The 26,811-nt window shown below is 44.1% G+C and overlaps 1 protein-coding gene across 8 annotated transcripts in view; it reads right to left on the bottom strand.

The window, feature by feature from the left end:
* The window catches only part of ATPSCKMT (ATP synthase c subunit lysine N-methyltransferase), a 764,992-nt gene that overhangs the window by 30,793 nt on the left and 707,388 nt on the right, over window positions 1-26,811 (bottom strand). For 6 of the 8 annotated variants that reach the window (XM_077269465.1, XM_077269461.1, XM_077269464.1 and 3 more), the window contains 3 exons: window positions 21,580-21,772; window positions 21,304-21,419; window positions 20,993-21,132 (listed from right to left, as the gene is read on the bottom strand). The exons of the other annotated variants lie outside the window; for them this stretch is intronic. In XM_077269465.1, coding sequence (XP_077125580.1) covers window positions 21,112-21,132; window positions 21,304-21,419; window positions 21,580-21,772 — 330 coding nt within the window. In that variant the 3' untranslated portion in view covers window positions 20,993-21,111. Of the gene's footprint in view, window positions 1-20,992; window positions 21,133-21,303; window positions 21,420-21,579; window positions 21,773-26,811 lie in introns of those variants that run through there. 8 annotated transcript variants of the gene reach the window in all.

The following is a 26,811-nucleotide window of genomic DNA, read 5'->3' as shown; positions in this document are numbered from 1 at the left end:
GTTATTTTTTGTTTGCGGGTATGATAATAAAGCGTTGTTTTTTGCCTCGTTTTTTTTTACGGTGTTCACTGAAGGGGTTAATTAGTGGTACAGTTTTATAGGTCGGGTTGTTACGGACGCGGTGATACTAAATATTTGTACTTTTATTGTTTTTTTTATTTAGATAAAGAAATGGATTTATGGGAACAATATATTTTTTTCTTTATTTATGAATGTTTTGTTTTTTTTTACACATGTGAATATTTTATTTTTTTACTTTATAACATTGCCCCAGGGGGGGCATCATGTTATAAGGTCAGATCGCTGATCTGACACTTTGCAGAACACTGTGTCAGATAAGCGATCTGATGTGCACTGCTGCAGGCTCACCAGAGCCTACTCTGAGCAGGTGCTTGGTAAGCCTCCTCCCTGTAGGACCCAGATGCAGCCCCGCGGCCATTTTGGATCCGAGTCTGCAGGGAGGAGGAGTTGGAGACCCTCGGAGCAACGTGATCACATCGCGTTGCTCCGAGGGTCTCAGGGAAGCACGCAGGGAGCCCCCTCCCTGCGCGATGCTTCCCTATACCGCCGGAACACTGCGATCATGATTGATCGCAGTGTGCCGGGGCGGTCCGCGATAGTCAGCTGACACCCGGCCGCGATCCCCCCGTGAGCGCAGCTGATCGCGCTGGACGTACTATCCCGTCACTAGGAATGAGGTCCCAGGTCACCTTGACGGGATAGTACGTCCAGTGGGATTAAGGGGTTGATCTTTGCGAAGGACGTATGATTTGTTAACCCCTTCCCGACCTTTGACGCCACATAGGCGTCATGAAAGTCGGTGCCAATCCGACCTATGACGCCTATGTGGCGTCATGGAATGATCGCGTCCCTGCAGATCAGGTGAATGGTTTAACTCCAATTTCACCCGACCTGCAGGGACAGGGGGAGTGGTACTTCAGCCCAGGGGGGGTGGCTTCACCCCCCCGTGGCTACGATCGCTCTGATTGGCTGTTGAAAGTGAAACTGCCAATCAGAGCGATTTGTAATATTTCACCTAAAAAACTGGTGAAATATTACAATCCAGCCATAGCCGATGCTGCAATATCATCGGCCAAGGCTGGAAACACTTATGTACCCCCCCACCACCACCGATCTCCTCCCCGGTCCTCCGTCCGGTGCTCCGCTCCCCTCGGTCGTCCTGTCCGCTCCCCCGTCCTCCTGCCCGCTTCCCCCGTGCTCCGATGCCACCCCCCCATCCTCCGATCCACCCCCCATGCTCAGATCCCCCCCCATACTTACCGGGCCTCCCAGTGTCCGTCCGTCTTCTCCATGGGTGCCGCCATCATCCAAAATGGCGGGCGCATGCGCAGTTCGCCCGCCGAATCTGAAGGCCGGCAGATTCATTCCAGGTATATTTTGATCACTGAGATATAACCTATCACAGTGATCAAAATAAAAAAAATTGTAAACGACCCCCCCCCTTTTATCACCCCCATAGGTAGGGACAATAATAAAAAAAGGAAAATATTTTTTTTTCTTTTTCCACTAGGGTTAGGGTTAGAACTAGGGTTAGAACTAGGGTTAGGGTTAGGGTTAGGGGTAGGGTTAGGGTTAGGGCATGTGCACACAGTGCGGATTTGGCTGTGGATCCGCAGCGGATTGGCCGCGGATCCGCAGCGGATTGGCTGCTGCGAATTCGTAGCAGTTTTCCATCAGGTTTACAGTACCATGTATACCTATGGAAAACAAAATCCGCTGTGCCCATGGTGCGTAAAATACCGTGCGGAAACGCTGCGTTGTATTTTCCGCAGCATGTCAATTTTGTGCGGATTCCGCAGCGTTTTACACCTGTTCCTCAATAGGAATCCGCAGGTGAAATCCGCACAAAAAAACATTGGAAATCCACTGTAAATCCGCAGGTAAAATGCAGTGACTTTTACCTGCGGATTTTTTAAAAATTTGGGGGAAAAATCTCACACGAATCCGCAACGTGGGCACATAGCCTTAGGGTTAGGGTTGGAATTAGAGTTAGGGTTGGAATTAGGGCTAGGGTTGGAAATAGGGTTAAGATTAATATTAATATATATCTGCGCTGTAGATTAGTTCAAAATTAGTTAGATGCATTAACTTTAAATAATATACAATGGATATTAGTATTTACCGGGTGATGGCAGCCTCAGTCCCCTGGATGGAACCCACAGTTAGCCGCATGTAGCACAATCAAGGTCTTCTAGAGAAGTGAGCAGCAATAATAATATTTCCAGCGTTCTTTTCTTCCAGAAACCTATGAGGAGCGGGTGTGAAAATCTGTCCCGGCCGGTGACAGTCACCCCTTACCTCGTGAAGAGTGCAGCTGGGTCTTCAGCGTGAAACCGCGCTTCCACACGCTTGTTACCGACGAGGCGCAGAGAATCTGCAGGACCTCGTGTGACGTCACCTGCACGTGATCTGACACGTGAGCGGCTAGAACTTGCACACAGAACCAAAAAGGATCTATCCTATCCAACGCGTTTCGAAGTCTGCGGACTTCTTCCTCAGGGATGGTGCAGTGTAGATAGATATGATTTATATATCATATAGCAAGTGGAAGCGCTTAATCTATTTATTAAAAGCAAAGAGTTCAATTTCGCTGTTTAACCCATTTGGGATCAAGGTGTTCAGCTCAAAAATCCATTTACTCTCCTCTTTTGACATGCGGTGAATAAAATTACCTTTCCGCCAATCTTTTTGGACGACTTTGATCCCAGTGATTATAATATCCTTCGTGGATCCACCATGATATTCTTTAAAGTGTTGTGACAGGGGGTGACCCGCAAATTTTTTATTAATATTTCTTAAATGTTCCCCTATGCGCACAGTCAAAGGGCGTATGGTACGCCCTATATACAACTTGTCACACGGACATTTAATGCCATAAATTACTCCACGAGTGGAACAGGTGATGCAATCTTTAATCTCTGCTACATTGTCTTTATAAATAATATTTGATTGCTTTTTCGTGTTTAGTTCTCTACACGGTAGACACTTCTTACATGGAAAAAAACCAGTCGGAGTTTGCAATGCCGAGGGTGATTTCATCAATGCGGGTTTACGAACAGATGGAGCTATAATGTTACCCAAATTATTAGCCCTCTTATACACAAATCTTGGACATTTAGTTAGTGTATTTCCAATCACCTTATCATCCTTAAGCAAACTCCAATGTTTATTAACTATTTTTTTGAAAAAATGACTATTGGAATTATATGGCATAATTATAGGAACTATTTCGTCTTCCATACTATTCCTTTTCCTTTTCTTTTGTGTAAGTAATTTATTTCTTGATTGCTTGCCCACCTGTTCCCTAACTTGAGTCAGGGTCTCTTCATTGTATCCTCTCTGACAAAACTTCTCTATTAAAATATTTGACTCCTCAATAAAATCCTCTGGTTTGGAGCAATTTCTATGAGCCCTTATAAATTGGCTTTTGGGGACATTTAGAAGCCAACTGGGTAAATGGCAGCTATCTAATGAAATATAATTATTTGAATCCGTTGGTTTGTGATATAAGGTGGTATGAATCTTGTTCTCCTCAATAAAAATTTTTAAGTCTAAAAAATTGATTTCTTTATTATTAATATTAGCTGTAAAATTTAAAAAATAACTGTTTTTATTAAGACCATTAATAAAATCTGATAATAAAACCGGACCTCCTGCCCATATAAAAACAATGTCATCTATAAAACGCTGCCATAGGACCAGGCTCGCCGGTAGGAGTCCATTCTGGTAAATATGATCCTCCTCCCACTTGCCAACATATAGGTTGGCATAGCTGGGGGCGAACCTGGTACCCATGGCAGTGCCCCACTGCTGGGAATAGTAGTTCTTCCCAAAGCAAAAGTAGTTGTGGGTAAGTATGAAATTTATACATTCCATAATGAATGAAATTTGATCACCCGGCAAAATTCCATTTTTTAATAAAAAGTATTTAGCAGTTTCACAACCTTTTTGGTGTTGGATGACTGTATATAAAGAGGTGATGTCGAGAGTACCCATAATGTAATGATCCTGCCACTGAATAGATTGTAATAACCGTAAAATATGTGCACTATCTTTTAGATAGGATGGAAGTAAAGGACATAATTTCTGTAAGTGGCAGTCAACATATCTGGACAAATTAGTTGTAAGGCCTCCTACAGCTGAGACGATTGGCCTGCCGGGTGGGTGTAATGAATCTTTATGTACCTTGGGAAGGTAATAAAAATAAGGGATTCTAGGATGCATAATATTGACAAAATCATATTCGGATTTATTTAAAAAATTCTTACTTAATCCCATTTTTATTAATTTTTGCATCTCACAAGTATATCTATCAGTTGGATCCCCCTTGAGTACTTTATATGTACCCTCATCTCCCAATAGGCGTAATGATTCCCTATTATAATCCTCAGTATTTAATATCACAACTCCACCCCCTTTATCAGCTGGCCTTATTGTTATCTCTTTCTTCTTTTGGAGTTGTCTTATGGCCATTCGTTCACAGTGAGACAAATTATATCGATATTTAGAACATTTCTTATTAGAAATCTTTCTGATGTCACTAATAACGTTCTTCTGAAAGGCATTGAAGGCCTCAGAGTATTCCTGAATAGGATGGAAGTTAGATTTATTTTTTAAGGAGGTGTGCTGGTATGGATCAAATGTCTCTATAACACCCTCAGTTGCTTTGCTGGCTAATTTCTTCTTTATATAGTATTTTTTAATAGCCAACTTCCTCATAAATAATTTTATACCGACAAAGGCCTCAAATTTATTAAATTTCGTGCTGGGGGCGTACTTTAAACCCTTATTTAATAGCTTGACTTCATGGGTATTTAGCATATGGTCACTAAGATTAAAATTTTTTTGTCCAGACGTAACTAGTTCTTTTTCCTGCTGTTGTTGTTGTTGACATTTATCCTTTTTTTTGGTAAATTTCCCGGCCCTGCACCCCCTCTTTCGTGATTTTTTCGGACCACCTGAAAAAAAGGAAGATGACTTTGTTTGGTTTTTTGTTGTCTAAATTTCCTTTGTTCAAGAGATCGGATGGATGCTTTACTAGTGGTGGGCCTTTGAGGACTTAGTTCTCTTTGGACCTCTTTGGGGGGGTTTACTCCATTCTTTAGTGGGAGAAATCTATTATGAGTAATTACTGAGGGTATTGGAGTAGATATTTCAGGTACATTAACTTGAGTGTTGTCTTCAATGTCCAGATCAATATTAGCGTTACTTTCGATAATCTCATTTGGAAAGTTATCCACATCTGAGGTAACATGGATAGAGAACCTCTCACTCAAGGATAAGAAAGAGGAAGAAGAACCCCCACCTCCCTGAATTTCATCTATTGTGACCAATTGGTCATTCTTTCTTATCAAATGGACATCTTCAAAGTTGGATGTATTGCCACTTAAACGTAAATGATCACCTATGGTGTTTATTGTGTCCAATCGAGGGATATGACCGTCTTCTAATCTCAGGTCCCTACAGAATTTCCTTTGTTTTTTATCTATGATCTCTTTTTCTTTCATCTTAATCCTCCTTCTTATACTACCAGTGAGATATATAATCTCCTGAGAGCTCTCAAAGGGCTTAATAGCTTCGAACAAATCAGAAATCTCATTACGAATCTTAATTAACTCGTCTTTTCTTTTTTTAATAATGAACATTACCACACTCCTAGAAAAATCATTGAACATTTCGTCCCATTCGGCCATAGTGTCCAAATCTCCAATATCTCCTGACAAAGGTTTATGTACCACCAAGCCTTTAGGTATACGATTCAGTGATAGGTATCTCTCTAATGTGGCTATCTCCCATAAGTCTCTCATTTCTTTTATTAGATGTTGTTCCAGAGTCTTTAGTGAATCAATAGCTTTATTTAGATCCTCCTTATTAGAATCCATGCATGTTGTCTGGAGGTCTGTTTGAAAAAATTTTTGTATCTTAAAAATTCTCTCCTTTCTGTCACACCAGAGTTCACTCATTTTTACGGATATCTATCTGTGCTGCAGCCACTCAGTAATAGTAGTTATAAATATTCTATAAAAATTATTTTATAAAATATAAAATACAAAATTATATAAAAACTGCTGGCGCTGCACACAGTGTATTCACACTGATATTCCTACTGCTGCAGATAAACGGGCCAAACTACAAAAAAGTCCGATATAAAGTGAGTAAACACCAATAATAAATATTAATATATATCTGCGCTGTAGATTAGTTCAAAATTAGTTAGATGCATTAACTTTAAATAATATACAATGGATATTAGTATTTACCGGGTGATGGCAGCCTCAGTCCCCTGGATGGAACCCACAGTTAGCCGCATGTAGCACAATCAAGGTCTTCTAGAGAAGTGAGCAGCAATAATAATATTTCCAGCGTTCTTTTCTTCCAGAAACCTATGAGGAGCGGGTGTGAAAATCTGTCCCGGCCGGTGACAGTCACCCCTTACCTCGTGAAGAGTGCAGCTGGGTCTTCAGCGTGAAACCGCGCTTCCACACGCTTGTTACCGACGAGGCGCAGAGAATCTGCAGGACCTCGTGTGACGTCACCTGCACGTGATCTGACACGTGAGCGGCTAGAACTTGCACACAGAACCAAAAAGGATCTATCCTATCCAACGCGTTTCGAAGTCTGCGGACTTCTTCCTCAGGGATGGTGCAGTGTAGATAGATATGATTTATATATCATATAGCAAGTGGAAGCGCTTAATCTATTTATTAAAAGCAAAGAGTTCAATTTCGCTGTTTAACCCATTTGGGATCAAGGTGTTCAGCTCAAAAATCCATTTACTCTCCTCTTTTGACATGCGGTGAATAAAATTACCTTTCCGCCAATCTTTTTGGACGACTTTGATCCCAGTGATTATAATATCCTTCGTGGATCCACCATGATATTCTTTAAAGTGTTGTGACAGGGGGTGACCCGCAAATTTTTTATTAATATTTCTTAAATGTTCCCCTATGCGCACAGTCAAAGGGCGTATGGTACGCCCTATATACAACTTGTCACACGGACATTTAATGCCATAAATTACTCCACGAGTGGAACAGGTGATGCAATCTTTAATCTCTGCTACATTGTCTTTATAAATAATATTTGATTGCTTTTTCGTGTTTAGTTCTCTACACGGTAGACACTTCTTACATGGAAAAAAACCAGTCGGAGTTTGCAATGCCGAGGGTGATTTCATCAATGCGGGTTTACGAACAGATGGAGCTATAATGTTACCCAAATTATTAGCCCTCTTATACACAAATCTTGGACATTTAGTTAGTGTATTTCCAATCACCTTATCATCCTTAAGCAAACTCCAATGTTTATTAACTATTTTTTTGAAAAAATGACTATTGGAATTATATGGCATAATTATAGGAACTATTTCGTCTTCCATACTATTCCTTTTCCTTTTCTTTTGTGTAAGTAATTTATTTCTTGATTGCTTGCCCACCTGTTCCCTAACTTGAGTCAGGGTCTCTTCATTGTATCCTCTCTGACAAAACTTCTCTATTAAAATATTTGACTCCTCAATAAAATCCTCTGGTTTGGAGCAATTTCTATGAGCCCTTATAAATTGGCTTTTGGGGACATTTAGAAGCCAACTGGGTAAATGGCAGCTATCTAATGAAATATAATTATTTGAATCCGTTGGTTTGTGATATAAGGTGGTATGAATCTTGTTCTCCTCAATAAAAATTTTTAAGTCTAAAAAATTGATTTCTTTATTATTAATATTAGCTGTAAAATTTAAAAAATAACTGTTTTTATTAAGACCATTAATAAAATCTGATAATAAAACCGGACCTCCTGCCCATATAAAAACAATGTCATCTATAAAACGCTGCCATAGGACCAGGCTCGCCGGTAGGAGTCCATTCTGGTAAATATGATCCTCCTCCCACTTGCCAACATATAGGTTGGCATAGCTGGGGGCGAACCTGGTACCCATGGCAGTGCCCCACTGCTGGGAATAGTAGTTCTTCCCAAAGCAAAAGTAGTTGTGGGTAAGTATGAAATTTATACATTCCATAATGAATGAAATTTGATCACCCGGCAAAATTCCATTTTTTAATAAAAAGTATTTAGCAGTTTCACAACCTTTTTGGTGTTGGATGACTGTATATAAAGAGGTGATGTCGAGAGTACCCATAATGTAATGATCCTGCCACTGAATAGATTGTAATAACCGTAAAATATGTGCACTATCTTTTAGATAGGATGGAAGTAAAGGACATAATTTCTGTAAGTGGCAGTCAACATATCTGGACAAATTAGTTGTAAGGCCTCCTACAGCTGAGACGATTGGCCTGCCGGGTGGGTGTAATGAATCTTTATGTACCTTGGGAAGGTAATAAAAATAAGGGATTCTAGGATGCATAATATTGACAAAATCATATTCGGATTTATTTAAAAAATTCTTACTTAATCCCATTTTTATTAATTTTTGCATCTCACAAGTATATCTATCAGTTGGATCCCCCTTGAGTACTTTATATGTACCCTCATCTCCCAATAGGCGTAATGATTCCCTATTATAATCCTCAGTATTTAATATCACAACTCCACCCCCTTTATCAGCTGGCCTTATTGTTATCTCTTTCTTCTTTTGGAGTTGTCTTATGGCCATTCGTTCACAGTGAGACAAATTATATCGATATTTAGAACATTTCTTATTAGAAAAATCTCACACGAATCCGCAACGTGGGCACATAGCCTTAGGGTTAGGGTTGGAATTAGAGTTAGGGTTGGAATTAGGGCTAGGGTTGGAAATAGGGTTAAGATTAGGCTTGTGGTTAGGGTTACGGATAGGGTTAGGGGTGTGTTGGGGTTACAGTTGTGGTTAGGGTTGGGATTAGGGTTAGGGTTGGGATTAGGGTTAGGATTAGGGTTAGGGTTGGAATTAGGGTTAGGGTTGGAATTAGGGTTACGGGTGTGTTGGGGTTAGGGTTGTGGTTAGGGGTGTGTTGGGGTTAGGGTTGTGATTAGGGTTATCGCTACAGTTGTGATTAGGGTTAGGGGTGTGTTGGGGTTAGTGTTGAAGTTAGAATTGAGGCGTTTCCACTTTTTAGGCACATCAGGGGTCTCCAAACACAACATGGCGCCACCATTGATTCCAGCCAATCTTGCGTTCAAAAAGTCAAATGGTGCTCCCTCCCTTCCAAGCCCCGACGTGCGCACAAACACTGGTTTACCCCCACATATGGGGTACCAGCGTACTCAGGACAAACTGGGCAACAACGATTGGGGTCCAATTTCTCCTGTTACCCTTGCAAAAATAAAAAATTACTTGCTAAAACATAATTTTTGAGGAAAGAACAATTATTTTTTATTTTCAGGGCTCTGCGTTATAAACTTCTGTGAAGAACTTGGGGGTTGAAAGTGCTCACCACACATCTAGGTAAGTTCCTTGAGGGGTCTAGTTTCCAAAATGGGGTCACTTGTGGGGTGTTTCTACCGATTAGGCACATCAGGGGCTCTGCAAATGCAACGTGACGCCCGCAGACCATTCCATCAAAGTCTGCATTTCAAATGTCACTACTTCCCTTCCGAGCCCTGACGTGCGCCCAAACAGTGGTTTACCCCCACATATGGGGTATCAACGTACTCACAACAAACTGGGCAACAAATATTGGGGTCCAATTTCTCCTGTTACCCTTGTGAAAATAAAAAATTGCTTGCTAAAACATCTTTTTTGAGGAAAGAAAAAAGATTTTTTATTTTCACGGCTCTGCGTTGTAAACTTCTGTGAAGCATTTGGGGGTTGAACGTGCTCACCACACATCTAGATAAGTTCCTTGGGGGGTCTAGTTTCCAAAATGGGGTCACTTGTGGGGGGTTTCTACTGTTTAGGCACATCAGGGGCTCTGCAAACGTAACATGATGCCCGCAGACCATTCCATCAAAGTCTGCATTCCAAAACGTCACTACTTCCCTTCCGAGCCCCGGCATGTGCCCAAACAGTGGTTTACCCCCAATATGGGGTATCAGCGTACTCAGGAGAAACTGAACAACAACTTTTGGGGTCAAATTTCTCCTGTTACCCTTGGGAAAATAAAAAATTGTGGGCTAAAAAAATATTTTTGAGGAAAGAAAACACATTTATTATTTTCACGGATCTCCGTTATAAACTTCTGTGAAGCACTTGGGGGTTGAAAGTGCTCACCACACATCTAGATAAGTTCCCTTGGGGGTCTAGTATCCAAAATGGGGTCACTTGTGGGGAGTTCCTACTGTTTAGGCACATCAGGGGCTCTGCAAACGCAACGTGACACCCGCAGAGCATTCCATCAAAGTCTGCATTTCAAAACATCACTACTTCCCTTCCGAACCCCGACGTGTGCCCAAACAGTGGTTTACCCCCACATATGGGGTATCAGTGTACTCAGGAGAAACTGGACAACAACTTTTGGGGTCCAATTTCTCCTGTTACCCTTGGGAAAATAAAAAATTGTGGGCTAAAAATCATTTTTGAGAAAAGAAAAATTATTTTTTATTTTCATTGCTCTGCGTTATAAACTTCTGTGAAGCACTTTGGGGTTCAAAGTGCTCACCACACATCTAGATTAGTTCCTTGGGAGGTACAGTTTCCAAAATGGGGTCACTTGTGGGGAGTTCCTACTGTTTAGGCACATCAGGGGCTCTGCAAACGCAACGTGACACCCGCAGAGCATTCCATCAAAGTCTGCATTTCAAAACATCACTACTTCCCTTCCGAACCCCGACGTGTGCCCAAACAGTGGTTTACCCCCACATATGGGGTATCAGTGTACTCAGGAGAAACTGGACAACAACTTTTGGGGTCCAATTTCTCCTGTTACCCTTGGGAAAATAAAAAATTGTGGGCTAAAAATCATTTTTGAGAAAAGAAAAATTATTTTTTATTTTCATTGCTCTGCGTTATAAACTTCTGTGAAGCACTTTGGGGTTCAAAGTGCTCACCACACATCTAGATTAGTTCCTTGGGAGGTACAGTTTCCAAAATGGGGTCACTTGTGGGGAGTTCCTACTGTTTAGGCACATCAGGGGCTCTGCAAACGCAACGTGACACCCGCAGAGCATTCCATCAAAGTCTGCATTTCAAAACATCACTACTTCCCTTCCGAACCCCGACGTGTGCCCAAACAGTGGTTTACCCCCACATATGGGGTATCAGCATACTCAGGAGAAACTGGACAACAACTTTTGGGGTCCAATTTCTCCTGTTACCCTTGGGAAAATAAAAAATTGTGGGCTAAAAATCATTTTTGAGAAAAGAAAAATTATTTTTTATTTTCATTGCTCTGCGTTATAAACTTCTGTGAAGCACTTTGGGGTTCAAAGTGCTCACCACACATCTAGATTAGTTCCTTGGGAGGTACAGTTTCCAAAATGGGGTCACTTGTGGGGGAGCTCCAATGTTTAGGCACACAGGGGCTCTCCAAACGCGACATGGTGTCCGCTAATGATTGGAGCTAATTTTCCATTCAAAAAGCCAAATGGCGGGCCTTCCCTTCCGAGCCCTGCCGTGCGCCCAAACAGTGGTTTACCCCCACATATGGGGTATCATCGTACTCAGGACAAACTGGACAACAACATTTGGCATCCAATTTCTCCTATTACCCTTGGGAAAATAAAAAATTCCAGGCTAAAAATCATTTTTGAGGAAAGAAAAATTATTTTTTATTTTCACGGCTCTGCATTATAAACTTCTGTGAAGCACCTGGGGGTTTTAAGTGCTCACTATGCATCTAGATAAGTTCCTTGGGGGTCTAGTTTCCAAAATGGGGTCACTTGTAGGGGAGCTCCAATGTTTAGGCACACAGGGGCTCTCCAAACGTGACATGGTGTCCGCTAACAATTGGAGCTAATTTTCCATTCAAAAAGTAAAATGGTGCTCCTTCCCTTCCGAGACTTGCCGTGCACCCAAACAGTGGTTTACCCCCACATATGAGGTATCTGCGTACTCAGGAGAAATTGCCCAACAAATTTTAGGATCCATTTTATCCTGTTGCCCATGTGAAAATGAAAAAATTGAGGCTAAAATAAATTTTGTGTGAAAAAAAAGTACTTTTTCATTTTTACAGATCAATTTGTGAAGCACCTGATGGTTTAAAGTGCTCACTATGCTTCTACATAAGTTCCTTGGGGGGTCTAGTTTCCAGAATGGGGTCACTTGTGGGTGAGCTCCAATCTTTAGGCACACAGGGGCTCTCCAAACGTGACATGGTGTCCGCTAGCGATGGAGATAATTTTTCATTCAAAAAGTCAAATGGCGCTCCTTCCCTTCCGAACCTTACCATGTGCCTAAACAGTGGTTTACCCCCACATATGAGGTATCGGTGTACTCAGGAGAAATTGTCCAACAAATTTTAGGATCCATTTTATCCTGTTGCCCATGTGAAAATGAAAAAATTGAGGCTAAAATAATTTTTTTGTGAAAAAAAGTACTTTTTCATTATTACGGATCAATTTGTGAAGCACCTGGGGGTTTAAAGTGCTCACTATGCTTTTAGATAAGTTCCTTGGGGGGTCTAGTTTCCAAAATGGGGTCACTTGTGGGTGAGCTCCAATCTTTAGGCACACAGGGGCTCTCCAAACGCGACATGGGGTCCGCTAAAGATTGGAGCCAATTTTTCATTCAAAAAGTCAAATGGCGCTCCTTCCCTTCCGAGCCCTACCGTGCGCCCAAACAGTGGTTTACCCCCACATATGAGGTATCAGCGTACTCAGGACAAATTGGACAACAACGTTTGTGGTCCAGTTTCTCCTTTTACCCTTGGGAAAATAAAAAAATTGTTGCTAAAAATCATTTTTGTGACTAAAAAGTTAAATGTTCATTTTTTCCTTCCATGTTGCTTCTGCTGCTGTGAAACACCTGAAGGGTTAATAAACTTCTTGAATGTGGTTTTGAGCACCTTGAGGGGTGCAGTTTTTAGAATGGTATCACTTTTGGGTATTTTCAGCCATATAGAACCCTCAAACTGACTTCAAATGTGAGGCGGTCCCTAAAAAAAAATGGTTTTGTAAATTTTGTTGTAAAAATGAGAAATCACTGGTCAAATTTTAACCCTTATAACTTCCTAGCAAAAAAAAATTTTGGTTCCAAAATTGTGCTGATGTAAAGTAGACATGTGGAAAATGTTACTTATTAAGTATTTTGTGTGACATATCTCTGTGATTTAAGGGCATAAAAATTCAAAGTTGGAAAATTGCAAAATTTTCAAAATTATCACCAAATATTCGTTTTTTTTTACACATAAACGCAAGTTATATCAAAGAAATTTTACCACTATCATAAAGTACAATATGTCACGAGAAAACAATGTCAGAATCGCCAAGATCCGTTGAAGCGTTCCAGAGTTATAACCTCATAAAGGGACAGTGGTCAGAATTGTAAAAATTGGCCCGGTCATTAACGTGCAAACCACCCTTGGGGGTGAAGGGGTTAATGTTAAATATAGGAATACACGACGCATACGTTTATATGAGGTACAAACGCTGCGGCCACAAATGCAAATGTGAAACCAGCCTATCTGCAGCCTGATGTTCTGTATTATTGTGCTTTACCTTGTTTCTACATTTATCTAAAACCTTTATTCTCATATATAGGACCTGAGTTCTATAGCTATAGGAGGAAATAAGAGAGAAAGGTAACAAATTATAAGATCCACTAGATCTACGGGGTTCCTTCTCTCCCCACCTTTTATCATCTCCACTAAACACCATGGGTGTCAACAAATATAGTTTTTTTGGCATTATTTTTATGAGATCTTCAGCTACATATTTTAGTTTTGTCTCTAATGCCAATACTTAGGCTAGTTTCACATTTGCGTTAGAATCCGCAGCGTTTAAACCGTATCCGCAAGTGCAGGAAAAAACGCATATAAACACGTACAAATGCGGCGTCTTTTAGACGCATGCGGGAACGCATGCAGTTAAAAAAACGCCGCGTTTGCACGCCTTTCCATGCGTTTTTTCCTGCGTTTGCGTTTTTGGTGCGCATGGTGACAAATTTTACAGGAGAAAAATCTAGATAACCAGACACCGCCAATGTAACTACAGAGGGCGTGTATTATGGGATCTCTATATATAGACCCTAGGACTGCTGAAATCTTAAGTGTGCTACTGTATCCTGTGTCATGATGGATCTTCACATGGAGAGCTTTTATTTCAACCTGGATTTAAGCATCAAGCTGTTTCTTGCCTGTGCGTTTGCTTGGGAGCAAGACAGAAATTGCGAAAGATGGAGAAGGAGATGGCGTAGGCGTTTGTGGAGACAACCCATTATCGAACTACATGAGAGCCGTGGAGCCTATCACACGCTGTGTGGCGAGCTTAATGCCAACCCGGACAAATTCCCAGAATATACAAGGATGTCGCAAGACTCTTTCCGGGATTTGCTTGCTCGTGTCCAAGGAGCCATACGGAGACAGGACACCCAGCTCCGTAGAGCGATTCCACCAGAAGAACATTTGCTGGTTACATTAAGGTATGTAACAAATCTAAACAAATGCCAGTGCTAATTTTGGGTGTTCTGACATTTATTTTTTTGTATTTTCCTTTATGTGTTTAGCATAACAACACCATAAATAGAATTGATTGTAATTTTTTTTTTTTCTTTTTTCTTCCAGATTTCTGGCAACCGGAGAGAATTTATCATCCCTCCACTTCCAATACTGGCTTGGAATTTCCACCCTGTCTGGATTAGTTGCGGACACCTGCCGGGCTTTGTGGAATTTTTTCCGGGATGAGTATATACCCCTACCCACCGCGGACATGTGGATGGCAATTGCTGAAAAATTCTGGAGTGTGCGTGATTTCCCCAACTGTTTGGGAGCGGTGGATGGAAAGAATATCCGCATTATCAAACCAGCCAGAACAGGATCGGAGTACTTCAATTACAAAAAAAAATTTTCTGTTGTGCTCATGGCAATAGCCGATGCGGACTGTCGCTTCATCGCCGTGGACATTGGAGCTTTTGGTCGTGGCAACGATTCCCAGACTTTTAAAAACTTGGATATGGGCCGCCGTTTGTATGGCAAAAATTTTACTTTTCCACGGCCACGACCTCTCCCCAACACTCAAGGTCCATCGATGCCATTTGTTATGGTTGGGGATGAGGCCTTTCAGATGTGTGAAAACCTACTGAAGCCATATTCCAGTCAGGACTTGAACCACACTAAAAGGATCTTTAACTCCAGACTGACCAGGGCCCGAAGAACTGTAGAGTGTACGGTTGGTAATCTAGTCTCAAAATGGCGCATTCTTGCACCAGCCATTAATCTAAAAATGGAGACAGTCGATGAGGTGGTCAAAGCCTGTGTGGTTCTGCACAATTACATAATGGCTCAGGAGCGGCCAGGGGCGTAATTACCACGGTTGCAGCGGGACAGGGGCCCGGAAGGTCCGAGGCACCCGACACCATGTTGCAGTGCAGGAGATTTCTCCCTCACGGCAACAGTCAGAGGTGTATCTAGTGGGAGGGGCAGCCAGGGCATGTGAGAGATAGGAAGCAGCTCCAGTCAGCATGGTGAGACAGCTTCTCCTGCTCTGCAGCCTCGGGACAGAAGGTGAGAGCAGGGGGGAGGTGCGGGACAGGACAGAGCTGCTTTAATAATAATAATAATAATAATAATTTTTATTTATATAGCGCCAACATATTCCGCAGCACTTTACAATTAAGTGGGGACATGTACAAACAATAAATTCGGTACGAGTTAAGACAATTTAAACAGTGACATTAGGAGTGAGGTCCCTGCTCGCAGGCTTACAATCTACAAGGAAATGGGGGGCACAATAGGTGAAAAGTGCTTGTTATTTCAGATCTGTCAATTATAATACATAGGGATTTTCATACAAAGCTGCATGATCCGGTCATCAGCCCGTGTGTTTAAGTGCAATAGTCAAGTATCAAGTGCAGTTATCGTGTGCATGGAGGGTGTGGAGACAGATGAATAGTAGGGTGCAGATTCAGAGTAATATTTGGAAGGAGGGAACAGGGCAAAGTTAGTTTACTGAGTAGTTGATGTGGTAGGCTTGTTTGAAGAGATGGGTTTTCAAAGCGCGCTTGAATAGGTTGAGGCTAGGTATCAGTCTGATCGTCTGGGGAAGTGCATTCCAGAGAGCTGGCGCAGCACAAGAGAAGTCTTGGAGACGGAGGTGGGAGGTCCGGATTACAGGGGATGTTAGTCTTAGGTCGTTTGTAGAACGGAGGGCACGTGTAGGGCGATAGACAGAGATGAGAGAGGAGATATAAGGAGGTGCAGAACTGTGGAGAGCGTTGTGGGGGAGAGAGTTGAGTTTATACTGGACCCTGTAGCGAATGGGTAGCCAGTGTAATGACTGGCAAAAGATGGAGGCATCGGTGAAGCGGCTGGACAGAAATATGACTCTGGCTGCAGCATTCAAGATGGATTGGAGAGGAGAAAGTTTGGTAAGAGGGAGACCGATTAGAAGAGAGTTGCAGTAGTCCAGACGAAAATGAATAAGAGCGACAGTAAGAGTCTTAGCAGTTTCAACGGTGAGAAAAGGTCAGATTCTGGAGATGTTTTTAAGATGCAGGTGACAAGAGCGAGTGAGTGATCGGATATAGGAAGTAAAGGAAAGTTCGGAGTCGAATATGACCCCAAGACAGCGGGCATGCTGCTTTGGAGTTATGGTTGAACCCTCCAGGGTAATTTCAATGTTGGGTAGAGTAAGGTTAGTAGAAGGGAGAAACACAAAAAGTTCCGTTTTGGAGAGATTTAGTTTCAGGTAGAGGGAGGACATGATGTTAGAGAACGCAGACAGACAATCCTTGGTATTTTGAATTAGGGTAGGGGTGATGTCAGGGGAAGAAGTGTATAATTGGGTGTCATCAGCATAGAGATGATACTGGATCCCAAATCTGCTGATTGTTTGTCCAATAGGGGCCGTGTAAAGAGAGAAGAGGAGGGGGCCTAGGACTGAGCCTTGCGGAACCCCAATGGTAAGGGGACGAGGAGAGGAAGAGGAGCCGGCAAAAGATACAGTGAAGGAGTGGTCAGAGAGGTAGGAGGAGAACCAGGAGAGGGCTGTGTCCTTGAGGCCTATGGAGCGGAGCATAGTGAGAAGGAGCTGGTGATCCACAGTGTCAAATGTGGCAGATAGATCCAGGAGAATCAGCAGAGAGCAATGACCTTTGGATTTAGCTGTTATTAGATCATTAGAGACTTTAGTGAGGGCAGTTTCAGTGGAGTGTAAAGAGCGGAAACCAGATTTTAAGGGGTCAAGAAAAGACTTATCCGAGAGATAGCGGATTAGACGGGAGTGGACCAAGTGTTCCAGGAGTTTAAAGATGAAGGAAAGGTTAGAGACAGGTCTGTAGTTAGCAGTGCAGTTCTGGTCCAAGGATGGCTTTTTAAGTAAAGGGGTTATGATGGCATGTTTAAATGAGGAGGGAAAGATACCTGAAGAAAGAGAGAGGTTAAATATTTTAGTCAGGTGAGTGGTGACCACTGGTGAGAGAGACTGCAGGATATGTGAAGGAATCGGGTCACTGTTGCAGGTTGTAGGCCGAGCATAAGCGAGGAGCTTGGAGACTTCTTCTGAAACAGGCTCAAAGATGTCTAGTGAGCTTGAGGTGTGGCAGGGAAGGGGATCCAGGCACTGAGGAGATTGCGCTGAGATATCCTGATGGATGTGGTTGTGGTTTTTTTCTAAGAAATAAGTGGCCAGATCCTCACCGCTGAGGTTGGTGATGGGGGCCTGTACTTTAGGTTTCAGGAGGGAGTTTAAGGTTTCAAAAAGTCGTTTTGGGTTGTAGGTTAGTGAGGTGATGAGGGTGGTGAAGTAGGGTTGTTTGGCAAGATAAAGGGCACAGTTATAAGTTTTGAGCATGAACTTATAGTGGATGAAGTCTTCTGCTAAGAAAAATTTTCTCCACTGCCGCTCTGCACACCTTGAGCAACGCTGCAGAAAGCGTGTTTGCATAGTGTGCCAGGGCTGCCGTTGTCTGTGTCAGGTCTTTCTGCGTGTTGAAGGTGCTGCTTCATCTAGGGCATTCTTCAGTGTATTTTCAATAATACAGTATTGGTCAGTATTTTATATCAGTATTTATAAGCCAAAACCAGGAGTGGGTGATAAATGCTAAGGTGCTAAATATGTTAATATTATACTTTTCCTCTAATTGTTCCACTTGTTTAGGCTTACAAATACTGATGTAAAATACTGACCACATACTGCTAGTGTGACGGCAGTCATGTTGTTTTAGTGGTAAGGTTGTTGACGTCATTGCATCCTGATTCTGTTCTGCAGTATCCATTGGACGCAGACTGAAGAGACAATGGCTGTAATACAAAACAGATCTATATTCATCAAGTCAGGTGTCAGAAATAATGAATTCATGATGCACATATAACAGCCTCATGAATTCACTATTTCTGACACATGTCAAGGTGAGCATAGACATACCTTGCATAACCGCCATCGTCCCTTCACTTTGTGTGAAATAGTTTACGTACACAGAAGAGAAAATGGAGGTTATACAAGGCAGTTCTCTACTCACCAGGTCAGGTGTCCTAACTAATGAGTTTTTGGACTCCTGCCCTGTTGAGTATACATCTGCATTGTTTTGCCACCATTTTCTCTTCAGTCTGCAACACTAGTCACGGACTAAGCAGAACGAAGAGATATGGAGAAAATACAAGTATTAACCCTAGAACGCATACCTGGGGCATCGCAGGCCTGCCAGGTTACTTGTTTTCTATTTTCTGTAAAAGTACTTTAGTTAGAATTTTGAAAATCTAGGTAATCCTCAGGTATATAGTTGTTAGTAATTTCCAGTTATTCATATATTTTTATGTTACAGACATTTCGGTATAACAACCTTTTTGTGGGACTACCCTATATTCACGCACCTGGGGCCTTTTAGGCCTGTACTAGGTTTACATGTGATACACAGATTTGCTTATCAAGGCAAATTACGGAGGCAATGATCCGATGTGGAATACGCTTTCTGGAACATCCAGAGCAAAGAGAAAAAAAAAGAAAGCGCTGCTATATTTGTCCAGCAAAGAAGGAAAGAAAATCTGAGCGTTTCTGTTCTACTTGCGGACAAAATGTAGGCAAGGAACATTCAGCCGAAAAAACAATATGCGAGAATTGTCGAGGGAATATATAAAGTTACAAATAAATATTCCTGCACCAAGTTTGCTACAACCAAAAAATGTTTTCATAAAAAAATTGCATATAGAATGCCTATATTTGGCGTGCCCGTTTACTTACTTTTTTGTTGTTTTATGCACATAATTATGTTTTGAAATATACACATCTTAGGCTGTGTTCCCAGTAGCGCTGGGGTTCGCCAGAAGGGGATCCATAATGGATCTGACCTCCTGGTAACTCCAGGATTCCTCCAGCCTTAGTTGGGGTCACCAGGAGGTCAGATCCATTACGGATCCCCTCCTGGCGGACCCCAGCACTAGTTGGAATGCATCCTTACCTTGCAATTGTAAAATAAATTTTGAAAAGTATTTTTATTTGAGTTATTCCATGATAATTGTAAACAGGCCTAAAAGGCCCCAGGTGCGTGAATGTGTAGATTTCTATGGGTATGCGTTCTAGGGTTAATTTTTTTGCCAACCTCATATATCTATACTAAAGACACACAAAGCTGCAGTATTTTACTTGCTAACTACTGGAGCTATGATGTGGCCAAAAAAATTAGGTGTGCGGCGCACGGTGTGTATTGCCGGCGGCGAAAGACACAATTAAATCACACATAATTGGGGGCAAAAAACAATATTATTTATTTTCTTATAAACCAAATTTTTATTTAACTGCGCCTGCTTGGGGTAGAGTGATAGAAATGGGGTGTGTGAAGCTGTGAGGCCGGGCTAAGTGTGGACGACACAGGGGTGGCAGGAGAAGGGGCAATTAAACTAGTGGGGTCTGGTAGTTCGGGGATGGGGCTTGACACATGAGAGGCCTGAGACGCACTGGAAGGGTGAGACAAACCTGACATTACAGATACACTGGGAGGTAAGGGGGAGGAATACTGATAGTAGGCATTTTTAATATTTTTTTCCCTTTCTGGGATCGTCGGGTTCTGGGAAGCCTCGGTGGGCTGATATGTCGTGGCATGGTCATGGTGGGTGACCTGTCAGGGTCCGGCTGCACTGTGCTCGTAGAGCGTGCAGCCATGCCAGAGTCCATAGTGCTCGTAGAGCGTGCAGCCATGCCAGAGTCCATAGTGCTCGTAGAGCGTGCAGCCATGCCAGAGTCCATAGTGCTCGTAGAGCGTGCAGCCATGCCAGAGTCCATAGTGCTTGTAGAGCGTGCAGCCATGCCAGAGTCCATAGTGCTCGTAGAACAGAAGGCCATGCCAGGGTCCATTGTGCTCGTAGAGCGGAAGGCCATGCCTGGGTCCTGCTGCATCATTGTGGTGGTGGAGCAGAAGGCCATGCCAGGGTCCTGCTGCTGCATCGTGGTGTCAGTGGAGGAGGTCCAAGCAGGAGCAGCGGTTGTCATGGTGGTGGTGGTGGGCTGTCCTACAGCACTCGGCTTGGTGGCGGTGCTGTACTGGTGTCCGGCAGTGCTAGGAATGGAGGTGGCCGTGCAGTGGTATGCAGCAGAGGTCGGCATTGAGTTCAATCGTGACAGTGTTGGCACGGGTGGATATGCCGCCACTGTCTGCTGAAAATACAGACTCTGCTGCATAGCCTGCACATAAGCAGCATTGCAGGCCTGCATGACACTAAGCTGGAGATCAGGAGTAAGGTGTTCCGACATGCCCTGTTCATTTTGGTTAAAGAAATGATGTGCTGGCCTCTGGAGGTCAGCTTTTACTTGGTCAAGGCTTTTGGTGACCTCCTGGATACGTGTAATCATATGGCTAATGGCAGTATCCAGTCGGTCACCCAAAGCCTTGAGTCCATCGTTAAAAACCGAGCTCAAGTGCAAAAATTCGGGCATGAGTGACCTGTCCGATGCCCTCTGCCGCTGCCAGGAGGAGCCCAGAAAAAAGGGGCAGAGGACTGGGAAAGGGGAACACCTGATGGACCAGCTTCCTGGTCTCCAGTTAGTGTGGCAGGCCCACTTGCTGCAGCGCTGCTGGATGGCTGTGAAGGGTCAGTGGCTGTCTGATGCAGGACCACTCCAGAACCTGGGTCAACAGTGCTGCTCCATGTGCTGTGAAAATAGAAAAAAAAATGAATACCAAAAATTTACCAAACGCCAACATCTGTTGAATAGAAACATACAGATTATGGCAATACAACACAACCTAATGCACAGGAGAAATACTGCGCTCTCTGGGCAAGAACTGGTCTTAAAAATGCCAGAATGCGATGGTATTTATACTTTCGGATCCTTGCTCCAGAACCACTGGGAACACGGCTCTCTTGACGACTTGGGAACACGGCTCTCCTTGTTGAAGCGGTCCTTCATCGAACGCCAACGTGTTTTGACTTTGAGTACTGTTGAAAAAACAAAACATAATGGTGAGACAATGTACTTTTGGCCGTGCTCACACAACTGTGTGTGATGAGAGAAACTCCTGAGAGTTTGTGTCATTACACACAGTTGTGTGAGCACGGCCAAGGTCTCTGCTGCTTCACACTGTATTGCAATACTTACAAAATGCAGTTCGGACCCGAGTCGGGGCGTTGTCCCAGCCATCCCACATCGCTTTGGCCTCCTCATTCCATAGGCGCCGTATCGTCATGTTGTCCGAGTCCGGTGGAACCCGGGTGTCCCACAATGGGACTCGCGCATGGACCAGGGAGATGAGGATATCGTTGTCAATGATGTCCTCATCCCGTTCTGGAACCTAAAACATAAATGAAGACATTAAACAGAAGAAATTCAATCTCTCTCAATAATTGGCTTTTTAGTAAAGAATTATTTTATTTATTCCGTTGCTTAAAGGGAACCTGTCACCCCCAAAATCGATGGTGAGGTAAGCTCAACGTCATCAGGGGCTTATCTACAGCATTCTGTAATGCAGTAGATAAGCCCCCGATGTTACCTGAAAGAGGAGAAAAAGAGGTTAGATTATACTCACCCAGGAGCGGTCCCGCTGTGGTCCGGGTCCGGTCCAGAGCCTCCCATCTTCATTCCATGATGTCCTCTTCTGGTCTTCGCGCTGCGGCTCAGGCGCAGGTGTACTTTGACTGCCCTATTGAGGGCAGAGCAAAGTACTACAGTGCGCAGGCGCTGGGCCTCTCTGACCTGTCCCGGCGCCTGTGCACTTCAGTACTTTGCTCTGCCCTCAACAGGGCAGACAAAGTACGCCTGCGCTGCAGCCGCAGCATGAAGACCAGAAGGGGACGTCATGGAATGAAGATGGGAGGCTCATCGGACCCGGACCGCAGCGGGACCGCCCCTGGGTGAGTATAATCTAACGTCTTTTTTTCCTCTTTTAGGTAACATCGGGGGCTTATCTACAGCATTACAGTGGGGGTGCACGCGTCACATAAGCAAAGCGTCACGGAAGATAAGTGTCGTGATACCGCAGTTATTTCATGGCACAGAACTAACATCCATCTTCTCTCTTCACACAGGTATAGCTTCCCACCTCTGCTTGCTGTCCATGTCTCATCTGCTGCATTAGAATTAATGGTATAGCTTCCCACCTCTGCTTGCTGTCCATGTCTCATCTGCTGCATTAGAATTAATGGTATAGCTTCCCACCTCTGCTTGCTGTCCATGTCTCATCTGCTGCATTAGAATTAATGGTATAGCTTCCCACCTCTGCTTGCTGTCCATGTCTCATCTGCTGCATTAGAATTAATGGTATAGCTTCCCACCTCTGCTTGCTGTCCATGTCTCATCTGCTGCATTAGAATTAATGGTATAGCTTCCCACCTCTGCTTGCTGTCCATGTCTCATCTGCTGCATTAGAATTAATGGTATAGCTTCCCACCTCTGCTTGCTGTCCATGTCTCATCTGCTGCATTAGAATTAATGGTATAGCTTCCCACCTCTGCTTGCTGTCCATGTCTCATCTGCTGCATTAGAATTAATGGTATAGCTTCCCACCTCTGCTTGCTGTCCATGTCTCATCTGCCACTGTACCATCTAGCAACTTATTTTAATGTGCCTGCGTAATGTTTGGTATAATTCATTGGTTGTATTGTAGGATGTACTCACTGTTTGATGTATATCAATTACTGTGACCACTCAAGATACAATCAGGTGAAGGTGTTATAGCATGTTGCCAGCCACAATGCCTTTGATCATTTAACCACCCCCTGGTGTGCTGGACCCAGCTGCCAAATTATCCCCACCCTGGTCCCATAATCCATCTCTTCTGACCCATCACTGGACTATAAATGTAGAACCACCCTTAGGGGGGCACGCTAGTGGGGGTGCACGCGTCACATAAGCAAAGCGTCACGGAAGATAAGCGTCGTGATACCGCAGTTATTTCATGGCAGTTAGTCAGGGCAGGAGTCAGGTAACCCACACTCTGTTTTCCCTTCTCACCATGTGCTTTATTCCTATCCTCCTATGCTCCCTTGCAATCCACATTCACCACCCAATCCCCCCTCCACCACGACTCATACACATCAGCTCCTCACTCCTTCCATCTCCCATGTACAGCTCCCATGCACTTCTCACCTTCCTGAAAAACCTCAGCCCATCTTACCCAAACACACTGCACAAAAAAACTACAAACATTTCAAAAAACTACTTGCTTTTTATCTTGTTACTCCTACTAATTTCGGGGGACATATCCCCCAACCCCGGTCCCCCATCCCCCAACCTCAACTGCTACCCTATCTCATATCAAAACCATACTAACCTTATTAATATTACTTGCAGTCCCTCACCTCTCCCTTTCAATTGTGCCCTTTGGAATCCACGGTCTGTATGTAACAAGCTCCCTTTCCTGCACAACTACTTTCTGAACAACTCTCTCAATCTGTTGGCCCTCACTGAAACCTGGATCCAAGACTCTGACACTGTAACCCCTGCTGCCATTTCCCATGGTGGCTTACAATTCTCCCATTCCCCAAGACCCACTAACAGACCTGGTGGTGGAGTCGGCATACTCTTGTCCCCCCAATGCACGTTCCAGGTTATACCCCCAGTTTCTTCACTTTCATTCCCTTCTTTTGAGGTCCACACCATCAGGCTCTTCCGTCCCCTCTCCCTCAGAGTAGCGGTCATATACCGGCCCCCAGGCTCACCTACCCACTTCCTGGACGACTTCTCAGCCTGGCTGCCGCTCTTCATGTCCTCAGAATTACCAACCCTTATCCTGGGAGACTTCAACATTCCCGTTAACAGCCCCACGTCCACATCTGCATCCCAGCTTTTATCACTAACCACTTCTCTCGGCCTCTCACAGCTCTCAACCTCTGAAACACACAAAGACGGTAACACCCTGGACCTGGTCTTTGTCCGGCTCTGTTCAACTCCCCACCTAGATAACTCACCACTTCCCCTCTCTGACCACAACATTCTCTCCTTCACACTCACAATTCCTCGCCCACCCCAGCACTCTCCTACCTACCACACAGTCAGAAATCTACATGCTATTAATCCTCACACACTTTCAGACTCCTTACACTCATCACTGTCCCCAATCTCCTCTTTTTCCTGTCCTGATCTGGCTGTACATCACTACAATGACACTCTTAGAAGCACCCTAGACCAAGTAGCTCCCCTCACCCTCAGAACCTCCAAACACAGAGTGAAACAGCCCTGGCTCACATCGCAAACCCGATTTCTCCAGCGATGCTCCAGGTGTGCTGAACGCTTATGGAGGAAAACTCGCACCCCAGAAGACTTCTTACACTTCAAATTTATGTTAAGGACCTATAACTCTGCCCTTCACCTTGCCAAACAGACCTACTTCACCACTCTGATCTCATCACTATCCAACAACCCCAAGAAACTTTTTGACACATTTCACTCCCTCCTCAGGCCAAAAGCACAAGCCCCTATCACAGACATTTGTGCTGATGACCTGGCCTCCCACTTTATAGAGAAAATAGACAATATCCGTCAGGAAATCCGCTCCCAGACACCAAGTGCAATGACTCCCATTCCTCCCTGCATCTCCCCTGGCTCACTCTCCACATTCGATTCCATCACAGAAGAAGAAGTCTCCAAGCTCCTCTCCTCTTCTCGTCCGACTACATGCACCACCGACCCCATTCCCTCACACCTCCTCCAGTCTCTCTCTCCAGTCGTCACAACTCACCTAACTACAATCTTTAATCTCTCCCTCTCCTCTGGCATTTTTCCCCTCCTCCTTCAAACACTCTATCATTACTCCATTACTAAAAAAACCCACCCTTGACCCATCATGCGCAAACAACTACATACCGGTCTCCAATCTACCCTTCATCTCAAAACTCCTGGAGCGCCTAGTCTACTCCCGCCTTACCCGTTACCTCTCCACTCATTCCCTCCTAGACCCTTCACAGTCCGGGTTCCGCCCCCTACATTCAACAGAAACTGCACTCATCAAGGTGACCAATGACCTTCTGACAGCAAAATGTAACGGTGACCACTCTCTGCTCATTCTCCTCGATCTTTCTGCAGCTTTCGACACTGTTGACCACCCTCTCCTACTCTCTAGGCTCCTGTCACTAGGCATTAAGGACACTGCTCTCTCCTGGTTCTCCTCCTATCTTTCTGAACGCTCCTTCAGTGTTCTGTTCTCTGGCTCCACTTCATCTCCTCTTTCTCTCACTGTCGGGGTACCTCAGGGCTCAGTCCTTGGCCCCCTTCTCTTCTCCCTCTACACGGCCCCAATTGGACAGACCATCAGCAGATTTGGCTTTCAGTACCATCTTTACGCTGATGACACACAACTATACACGTCAGCCCCTGACCTTACCCCTGCTGTACTACAGAACGCCACTGACTGTCTGCAGTCTCTAACATCATGTCCGCTCTCTATCTGAAGCTCAACCTCTCCAAAACTGAACCTCTTCTGCTCCCGCCTTCTACTAACCTCCCTAAATCTGACATTTCCCTCTCCGTGGGTGGCACCATAATAACACCTAGGCAGCAGGCACGCTGTCTGGGTGTCATGTTTGACTCCGATCTCTCCTTCACCTCCCACATGCAATCTCTTGCCCGCTCGTGCCGCTTACACCTAAAGAACATCTCTAGAATCCGCCCTTTTCTCACCATGGAGACAACAAAAACTCTCACTGTCGCCCTAATCCACTCCCGCCTGGACTACTGCAACTCTCTTTTAATTGGCCTCCCCCTCACGCGACTTTCCCCTCTCCAGTCTTTCCTTAATGCAGCAGCCAGGGTCGTCCATCTGGCTAATCGTTACTCGGACGTGTCCGCTCTTCGCCAGTCATTACACTGGCTGCCCATTCATTACAGGATACAATTCAAAGTACTTGTTCTCACCCACAAAGCTCTCCACAGTGCGGCACCCCCTTACATCTCCTCCCTCATTTCTGTCTATCGGCCTAGCCGACCGCTGCGCTCTGCAAACGACTTTCGACTAACCTCTGCACTAATCCGTACCTCCCACTCCCGACTCCGAAGACTTCTCCCGTGCTGCGCCAATCCTCTGGAATGCTCTACCCCAAGATATTAGGACCATCCACAACTTGCATAGCTTTAGGCGCTCACTGAAAACTCATTTGTTCAGAGCGGCCTATCACGTTCCCTAATCAGTCATTTTATGTTTGTGTGTGTGTGTGTGTGTGTGTAGCCCATTCACTATCTCATCTACCCCCCACCCCCTGAAGATGGCTGGACCATCATTGTAAATACATCATTGTAAATACACACCTGTACTTTGTATCTCCCCACCTCATTGTAGATTGTAAGCTCTCACGAGCAGGGTCGTCTTATTTTGCTTTATTGCTGTATTGTTAACATTGT

Source organism: Ranitomeya variabilis, chromosome 6 (assembly GCF_051348905.1).
Source record: "Ranitomeya variabilis isolate aRanVar5 chromosome 6, aRanVar5.hap1, whole genome shotgun sequence".
Lineage (NCBI taxonomy): Eukaryota > Metazoa > Chordata > Amphibia > Anura > Dendrobatidae > Ranitomeya > Ranitomeya variabilis.
Note: the sequence above shows the minus strand (reverse complement) of the source record. Positions and strands in the feature narration are given on the sequence as shown.